At 41.3% G+C, this 9,601-nt stretch overlaps 1 protein-coding gene across 4 annotated transcripts; it reads left to right on the top strand.

The window, feature by feature from the left end:
- The first annotated feature begins 2,187 nt into the window (after positions 1-2,187).
- On the top strand, positions 2,188-8,257 carry csf1b (colony stimulating factor 1b (macrophage)). Of its 4 annotated transcripts, none has more exons than XM_056272931.1 (9): positions 2,188-2,378; positions 4,149-4,268; positions 5,463-5,525; positions 5,666-5,836; positions 6,245-6,449; positions 6,572-6,708; positions 7,122-7,165; positions 7,251-7,294; positions 7,545-8,257. In XM_056272931.1, the coding sequence occupies exons 1-8, from the start codon at positions 2,337-2,339 to the stop codon at positions 7,291-7,293; spliced, it is 825 nt and encodes a 274-aa protein (XP_056128906.1). In that variant the 5' UTR covers positions 2,188-2,336; the 3' UTR covers position 7,294; positions 7,545-8,257. The 4 variants fall into 4 exon arrangements, with proteins under 4 accessions (XP_056128906.1, XP_056128907.1, XP_056128908.1 ...); XM_056272932.1 differs by having other exon boundaries at positions 2,330-2,378; positions 4,086-4,268; XM_056272933.1 differs by lacking the exons at positions 2,188-2,378; positions 4,149-4,268 and adding an exon at positions 4,740-4,947.
- Positions 8,258-9,601: the final 1,344 nt, after the last annotated feature.

The raw sequence follows: 9,601 nt of genomic DNA, 5'->3' as shown, positions 1-9,601 counted from the left end.
TTCTCATGTCTATTATTTACCATCTCACGGGAATTTGTGCAAACATTTCTGAACAAGAAAAAATAATAAATCAGCACAAAAACAATAGGGTTTCAGCCCCTCAGGCTTGACCCATAATTAAATAAGTATAAATTGTAGGAGTGCCAATGAATATGTACATTAAATTGTGATGTACATTCAATTTACATAGGAAGTGACCAAAACATACATTGAGGTGACCATGTGATCACTGAGATTAATGTTGCTAGTTGAGAAGCCTGATGGCCTGGGGGAAAAACGGTTTGCGAGTCTAGTAGTCTGATGCTCCCGTAACATCTACCAGACAGCAGCAACATGAACAGTCCATATAGCCTGGGTGGCTGTAGTCTTTTGTGGCTTTCCATACTTTCCTAGGCATTGTGTGCAGTAGATGTTTTGCATGGAGGGGAGGTGACAGCCAATGATGCGCTCTGCTGTCTTCACCATGCACTGGAGGGCCTGCACCAGACAGTAATAAGGCTAGAGAGGATGCTCTCAATGGTGCACCTACAGAAGTTGGTGAGAGTTTTGGCAGACATGCCAAACTTATTGAGTCTCCTCAGGAAGTATATGTGCTTTTGGGCAGTTTTTACTGCCAAGTCTGATTGCCTGGACCAGGTGAGGTCACTGTTGATGAACACACTGAGGAACTTGAAGCAGGAGACTCTCTCCACATCAGCTCCATCAATGTGAAGGGGGGCGTGAACCCCGGTGCCGCTTCCTGAAGTCCACAGTCATCTCCTTAGTCTTGCAGATGTTGAGAGAGAGAGGTTGTTGTCCTGGCACCATGTTGGCAAGATGCTGACCTCCTCTCTGTAGCTGGTCTCATCGTTCTTGGAGATGAGACCCAGGATGGTGGTGTTGTCTGCAAAACATAGGCTCTAGCTCCCCTTTAAACCCGACTTGGATTAAACTGGTATAGATTACAAATGGATGGATGGATGAGTGGAATTGCTAGCACTATCAATCTGCTAGCCAGCGTTAGATACAACTACCACATTCAACTTTAGCTGTGTTATGAAGTTGGCCTACAAATAAAGAGGCTATCCAGTGTGTGGGGAACCTTATAATTTCTGAACTCATGTTAAAGATACATGTGGAAAGGATGAAGTATTCCAATGTTTTCTATCAATTCAAGGAGGGTGAGGAGAAAGTAAAAACATCATAAAACAAAAAAGTGAGGAAAACAATAGGTCAAAATAGACCAATGTACTGTATGAATGACACACTCATGGTTTTGAAGCCGCTGAAATCCCGAGTGTCGTACATATCAAGACGGAATTTTATAGCCCCAGAGTAAACAAACATAAAATACAGGCCAGGTGATGATTCAAAATTCATCCTGTCGCCCCCTCTGTAATCCTGGATGCTTTGAACTGATATAGTTTTGGTTGGTTGCCCACAGTCAGCTGGGTGAAAATGACAATAATATTGCAGCGCTGCTTGACTCAGGGCCCATGTGCTTATAATGCGAAGAGTACGAATTCTCCTCTGTCCTTAATTCATCCCAGGACATTCTTTTACTCTCTTTTAAGAGTCTGAAGGTCTTTTATGAGAACGCCTATCTCCTGAACCACATCTGTGTTAAGAGTCCGGCCAGGTCTTACAGAGAGCACCAGACCACCACTTAGCTACACATTGTTGAGTTCCCCAGAGGGAGTCAACAAGTAAAATGCTCTCAACTCCATGAGTGGGGTGATAGTAAAAATAATATCATCTCTGAATGACCAGGAATAATATTATGGACCTCTTTTTAGTCTGAATCAGCTAACTACATTGATTGAGATGCCCTTGTACACCTCTTAAGTGCAAATCTTCTAGTCTGAAGGGTCTTCGGTTTCCTTCTCGTTTTTCTCCGAGAAAAGGTTTTAACTGAGGATCACAAACTAATCCGTTGACTGCGTCATTCATTTCCATTTAGTGAGATCTCTTAAGCTATTATGAAACCTCCGTGCTTTTGATCTGCGTTTCATATAAATGTTAAAGTAAAAAAAAAAAACAAATGAAGAAAAAAAAAAAAGAAGCTGATTTGTCACTAGACATCTGCAAGGTCCATGCCGGGGCATTGTATCTAGCTGAGCACGAGAGTGGTGGGAGGTCTTTATAGAGAGAGTCTGCAAGCCAAAGCGGGCTGTCTCAGGGTGAACTCACTTGGTGCGGGAGGAGCACATCAGTCGATGCTGGGAGGAAAAGCACCACTTGTGTCAGTTTAACGGCAAACCCCATTCCTGAGAAGTGAAACTGCATACAAGAAAAGGCTCCGCTTCAATGTGTGTGTCAGAGGAGTGTGGTCTTTTACATTGTCAAACGTGTACCAGATGACCATCCTTGTGCCAACCCTGATTCAGAAGAAAACTGAGGTAGGTGAGACCTGTCTGATAAACTGGCAACTTATGATGCAACAAAACAACAAACAGATAACAACATTAGCAACATGCTTAGGATAATTATGAATGTTTGCAGAAGTGGTTGGAATACCGATTCTGTATGGTTTGTGGTTTGATGTTGGTGCTGTTCCTGACCTACATACAGACTGCATGGATAGCATGGAAAAAGAAAATCATGTGATATTATGTGACTTTTGCATCATGTGCTTCTTTTGCATTTACCACATTACAGCACTATTAGCATTTCTATTAGATTACATCAAATTTTATTATGCACGATGATAAGTCATTAAGTAAATTCCTTATAACATTCACAGATTACCACTGGAAATTTGTTTTTCACTCCAAGCATGTCAACCTAATACATAAAATCATGGTTCGCATCAAAGCATAAAGGTTACTCGTATCCCTGCCGAAATGCATTTATTTTGACATGTTTTTGTTTATATTGTTCCTTAAGTTAAAAGTCAAAACCACATGAAACCATTTATTCCAATGTCGCCCACTTCTAGTGTCGAAAACACATCAAACAATGCGTCCACAACTTGCAATATTGAGCACACAAAAGATAAAAATACAACCAAAGGGTTGCACGCAGACAAATCCAAACTGCAAACTTGTAAGGACAAACTTTCAAGGACAATCCACGCTACTGACATCAGTTTTGAGGGAAACTGAATTCCCATATGTTTAATTCAATTGCCACTCTGGAGAGGACAGGGGAAACAGCAAAAATGGATGTTAACAGATATTTGGTGCCTGCGGAGTTTCAAAGAAAAGCCTTTTTTTCTCACAATGCATGTCAGATAGGCACTAAATCAACCATCTGGTATGGTTTCAGTTCAAGAGACTGCTGGCATCCTTCTGTCTTTGTGAAACGCTAGCAAATGCAGCATCAACGTCTTGGGCTCAGTGAGTCAGGAGCTTTTCTTTCAAGGATCACTTCTCGCTTGTCACATTTTGACAGCTGTGTTTTAAATCCGTGTTGGTCACTTTGTTGACATATCTGAAGACAGCCTAAGTTAGCGTTTTCTTGCATCACGAGCAACATTTTCTCGGTGGTTGATGGTACATTAACATGTACTTGCCGATCATCAGCATTCTTCTACGCTGTGCAAGCTGAAGCGGAGGGGTAGAAAGCTCATATGGAGCCCATTTGCCTGTGGAGAGTTGCTAGTGGGAATCACCAGCTGCCTGATGGTCTCTTTGCCTAATGCTTTTTTTTTTACTCTTTCAGACCGTACTTGCGAGACAAGATGGGATGTTTGGGTTGTTCGGCAAACTGGCATGACATGAGAAAGTGGGCCGGTGCATTGCATAGTTAAACACAAGTTCCTTTAAGGTTGCTAAGAATAGAACTTCACATTATTGTGGTTAATGTCATGTGATGGAGCTCTGCAGCCTTTTAAATTCCAATGTGGTTTTACAACAAATAGCAAATAAACTGCCTCTTGTGCAGTGCTGCCGTGAAGATGCACTGCAGGGGTCTTGCTGATTTATTGTTAATCGCAACCGATCCACTAAGCTTTCTTTCTCAATTTTGTTTATATATATATCAGTGTCCTAGCTTTGACCAACGGATTGCCATTAAAACTTGCTTGCTTGGTTCTTCTTTTATAATGACAAGCTTTGATTTCTACGATTCAGTTTTGTTTTTGTTTTGTTTTTGATTTCCCTTAGGTCAATTACAGAAGCAGTTGACTTATGTTTTAGGGGTGAAAGGATGATCTGTGGTTGTATCAGTTGCAGGTAAAGTGTCTGTGTGTGCTTATGTTCCTGAGCTTCCCTCTGACCATGGCTGAGGTCCCTGGTCCATGCAGACACTCCATCACGAGGGAGCACCTGCTGACAGTCAGGCACCTGGTAAGTACGTCAAATATTTTTTTTTCCGGAAAAGCTATTTTTAACAGCACATTTTAAAAAGGGGCACATTTCCCCACTATCTACAGTACTTCAACGGTGAAAAGTCACTTAGGGAACTTAGCGAACAGTGTGGGCTACCTGCCATTAGTCCCGAAGTGTTTTTTGTTTTTGATGCGACAAGCGTGAATTGCCACGTAGCTGTCCTCTGGTCACTATTTTGAAGATTGTAAGCGTTTTTGAAATGCGCATGTTAATTAGTAATTTCAGCATTTAAAGGTGATTTGTTGTAGGAGAACTTGGACGGATCAGCGGTCTACCGTATGGTGGGAACATGTGTCGACCAACTGGACAGATAGGCAGGGTACGTCATCAATAGCGTTTACTTCCTGATCCGATCCGAAGTGAACGCTATCGATGACGTGTAATTTGTTTGACGGTCGCACAATCATGAGCTAGATAGGTGCGCTGTGGTCGACGGGAGAAATCTCGTGTTTATTAGGAATTTGGGTGGCTGAAAAATGGGAGAATACTCACAAAGGACGCCGACATTTTCAAATTATCTAAGAGATTCATTTCGTATTGCCGCCCGCCCGTCTCCGCAGAAACCTCCTTATCCGAGCAGCTCATATCACTCTCAGACAGCGGGACGCGTTTATGGCACCGCCGGGCAGTTATTTTGGTGATGACACCATATTAACGAAAAGATTAATTAAAAAAATACAGTGTGGCTTTACCTTTTTTACCGACCATAGGGTTAGTGGTTGTGTCGGGAAGGGCATCCGACGTGTAATTTTGCCAAATCATTATGCGGGTTGGGAAGACCGCCATCGGTGCTGTGCCCTTACTGGGTACCGATGGAAACTATCAAATCCGATGTGGCGACCCCTGGGAAACGGGGAACAAGCCAAGAGAAGAAGATATATAGTGTAGCGTTCAATTTTGCCTCCCTTACGTGTCGTTGCCTAGCGACATTTGTAAATAAAAGCTGCACGTTCCTTACGCACCGGGGTTCGCGACCAAATGTGTTTGGAGACCAGCGGGAGGTGTGTGTGTGTGTGTGTGTGTGTGTGTGTGTGTGTTGGGGGGGGGGTCGCCCTTGACTTCGGACCAGCATATGTGAAAACAGCCTTGATAGCTGGAACGAGTCCAAACCGTCCTGCACAGTTCATCTGAAACGTGTTTCTTGTTGCACAGATGGATAACCAGTTGAGGAGCGGGTGCTCAATTACCTACACATTCATAGAGCGGAGAGGTTTGGTAAGGTAACTTTTACTTTGTGATGTGATCATTTCAAAAAAACAAACAAACCCTTTCGCTTTGACTCCAAACTATCACATTTTCCGTTGAATAAAGTCGACGTTTGATGTTGTTTTCCCCCCTCTTGCCTCTTGTCTCAGAGCAAATGCTGTTTTGTAAAAGCTGCTTTACCCTGGATCCTGGAACTCCTCACCACCCACTTCAGATATACACGGGGCTCTGTCAATGACGGCTACGTCCAGTCTCTGAGAGCTCTCATCCTCAACATCTACTCTCAGAGATGTGTGCCTCAGATTAATGAGGAGGTGGAGGTGAACTTGCTTTTTTGTTTTTTTGTTTTTGAAGATGGACATGGACTTGCTTTACCCGGCAGTGGGACCACTGGTATAGCTGCCTTCTTAAAGACACTGATGTGTTCCATTTATGCTATTTATTGTGTTTCCTCTTGTGTATTGTCTAGGGTTTGTCTTTTACCTATTTGTCTTTGTCTGTTATGGACCCTGAGTCTGCAATAAGGTTTTGAATTGAAATTGAACTGGATTTAATTTACATTTCAGAGACTTGATGTTTTAACAGGAAATGTTATAGGAGCTGCCCAGCATGAAAAGAGATTATCAAAATATCAAAAACAGCATGAAAACTTATCGTAGCTGCTGTGACAACACAGATTTGAGCTCATTCACACTGCGCCTAAGAGGTTTGTGTGAAACATCCCTCAGGATAAACCAGAGAATTTTGAGATCTCCCTCAAAGAGTCCCCCTCGGAGGCACTGCGAAAGGCTCTGGAAGTCTTGTCCGTGTATTGGGAGCTGGTGACGACTAGCGACACACCGGTAGACTGGAGCTGCCAGAGGGAATACACAGAAGCCTTTGGGTTCACGACAGAACTCTCCACAAACCTACCCATAGAGCACCAAGCTACAGGTGGAAATCTAGTTATTATCATTATCTTATTATTCGATTAGCTTACCATTTGGGAATTTCTGTGACGAACTATGCTCATGCCTGAAGCTACTATCATGGTGGATCCTGTGTGTGTTCAACAGACAGAACTGAAAATTTCTCCGCGAAAGCCTCTCAAAGGAGTCCAGAAAGAGATGTTTACAAGCTCGGTTTCATAATCACTTCCATCTGTGGAGGACTGCTGTTCATGTTCACTCTCTACTGTCTCATCACACAAAAGGTACTTAGGTTTTGTTCATTCAGGTGTCACGGCTGTCATAGATTTAGTTACACGTTGCAATCAGATGTCAGCGAAGGGGAACTTTGGAAGCGTAGCCATACTTTTCAGGTTGCCAGCCCAATGTCATAACCTAAATATTAAACACAGTGGGCAAAAACTAACCAAAAGCAGGCGGCGACTAGACTGCAGGTAAATCTTAAAATACAAAGCCTTTCTATTTGGGATATTACAAAATACACAAGATCAACTTCAAGCTCTCCCTGTGTGATGTATGACATTATTAGAGTTTCATGTTTTCTTTTTCACATTAACTTTTCATGCAAGAACCAGCTTCAGCCTGCCTATCACTTTTGAATATCACTTTGCCAGTGATTGACGTCAGTTGAGAAAATCTTTTTTTCCCCCCCTAACAGAGCAACCATTTTCATCACAGATCAAGTTCGTACATGAACTCAAGGTAAGAAAACATAATCCATAATTGAAAATTACGACCTTGTTCTTGTCCTTAAAAATGACTTCTAACTCGTACTTTTACCACTTAGATTAAACAGAGACACGCAGGACGTAGAAGCAGAGGGACAGTAATGTGAGTATCAGCCCCTCCACAGCCTGACATTCAATGACACCGCTCACCTCGATACCGCCCCCAACAGATCCAAAATCCTGATAATCATAACCCATTGAAAGAACAACTAAACCAACACACAAGGAAACAAACTAATAAATAGTTGGCTAGTTGGAATAGGCAGACAGACAGACAGACATGAGTGTATGGCTGCAGTGTTTATTGAATATCTATTCAGTGTATTTTCCTTATATTTCCTCTTTCCTCAAAGGCACTAAAGAGCACATCACTGCAGCAGTATGAAGCACACGTGAAGCTGGACATTTTATCCATCATTAGTGACACAAGAGTTTTCCCGTTCATATCATAATTTGATGTTTTATATTCAACTATTTAATCTAAAGCTTGGCTATGAGTGAAGACAGAGTATCATATTATTTGAGACAATCTAATCTGCTGTGTATATTATGTGTATGCCATATCCATTGCAGATATCTCTTCAAATTAACTAAAAGTTTTATTTTTACAATAGCTATGTGTATGTTGAATGATGTGTCTCTATTTACTATATGATCTAAGCCACACAAGTTATTTATTAATTTCACTATATTCTATCATATAATTGATAATAAAACTTAAACTATCAGTACTTCGTATGCACAACATGTTTTCTCTACCAATGTTCTTACGAGGGTAACGTGTAAACATTATATATGTAATGAGAAAAAATCAAACAAAACCCAGAGCAGTTCATGAGCTCATTAAAGAAGCCAAGGTGCTTTATAACCCATTTTTACTTTATTCACCACTTTTATGAGGAACAGAAAGATTCACTTATCCTCACTGATTTTGCATTGTCCACGTCCAACCAAACCCACCTATGGCCAATGGCCGTCCACGCAGTCAATGCACCACCAGAACTTAAAGGTTTGCTTCAACTACTGCATGATTTTTCCAGGGGTTTTTTTCAAGTAAAAACACAAATATTCATAACAGAAAGTCCGATAAAAGCCCACCCCCCCCTCCCAAAGCCAATGAACAAAAGCAAACAAAGAGAGCTATTTTTAATGGTTTGGATGAGAATCAGTCCAATGCCATGACCACCACAGCGGCATCACAAGAAAGATGCCTTTTTTGGAAACAAGCGTAGCATTCCCAGAAATCTATGGGATTATAGTATCTTTACATTCATTTCGCACATGGTAGGGCGTTTAATGATTATAGCCTCAAGCCATAACATTGCTCATTTGATAACATTATTGAAAGGGAATGAAAGGCATTGCCCAATTTCCTGATTTTATTTTTTCTCTCGACTTTCCCTCATCTGACTCTGGTAAAATAGTTTAATTCTGTCTGAGTGGTTGGTATTAAATGAGCAATTCCACAAAATGCGTGCTGTATGCGTCTGTGCAGCCCAATGAGGAGTACAAGACTTGTTGTTATGACGATAAATCAAAATGTTATTCAAAAGAGGCAACATGTGACATTTATCTTTTCTTTTTTTTATATATATATATATATATCACTACAGCCATTTACACGTGCCCATAACAATGTTAATATTTCAAAGCAAAACACAACCAAACTGTTATTGTACAAATATTAAACCTTTGTCATTTGCATTAATACAGTTATGTCCCAATACACATACGATAAAGTAATTAAAACATATAAATTGTAATCAAAATGGCCTTATTTGCATGTATATATATGCAAATTATATATATTTATATATATAATGGATTAGGGAGGTTCAACTGCTGGCAAGTTGTGTTCGTTTATTCTTTCAATTTGTTTTTTCATGTTAGATGAGGTCTTTCAGACTTAACCCGCCCGCCCCTTCATGTTGAGAATAGCTTTTATGAAACTTTTTTCTAAATCCAGTTTTCGTTATGCTAAAAGCATGTTACTGTAGGTTGAACGCACACCACGGGTGGACGTAACCTTGCCCTCGAGGAAAGCGATGGCCATTTCAAGATGAAATGTTCCATCCTGTCACACTGTCCCCATCACAAGTTCTTTCATAATGGGGCGGAATAGATGCGCTGTTGTGGCTCTGGTTTTCCTTAATTGTTATAAACGGGTGGAGCATACTATCTATAAATAAGTTGAAATGTCAATGCTGTGTGTGGGACAGCAGTGACTTACGCAAGGGAGAACAGTGTGTCCGGTGTGACGACTACTGAGGCCAAGATAGCCACACAATACGGTTTACTGCAAACTGGGGGATTTCAAACCCTTGCGCCCTGATCGGATCTATAAAAAAAAATTTTTTTTAAAAAGGGGTGGGGTGGGGTGGGGTGGTGTCCAGCCTGTGAGCTTCCTCAC

Source organism: Lampris incognitus, chromosome 2 (genome assembly GCF_029633865.1).
Source record: "Lampris incognitus isolate fLamInc1 chromosome 2, fLamInc1.hap2, whole genome shotgun sequence".
Classification (NCBI taxonomy): domain Eukaryota; kingdom Metazoa; phylum Chordata; class Actinopteri; order Lampriformes; family Lampridae; genus Lampris; species Lampris incognitus.
This window is presented reverse-complemented; position numbering and strand designations above follow the sequence as displayed.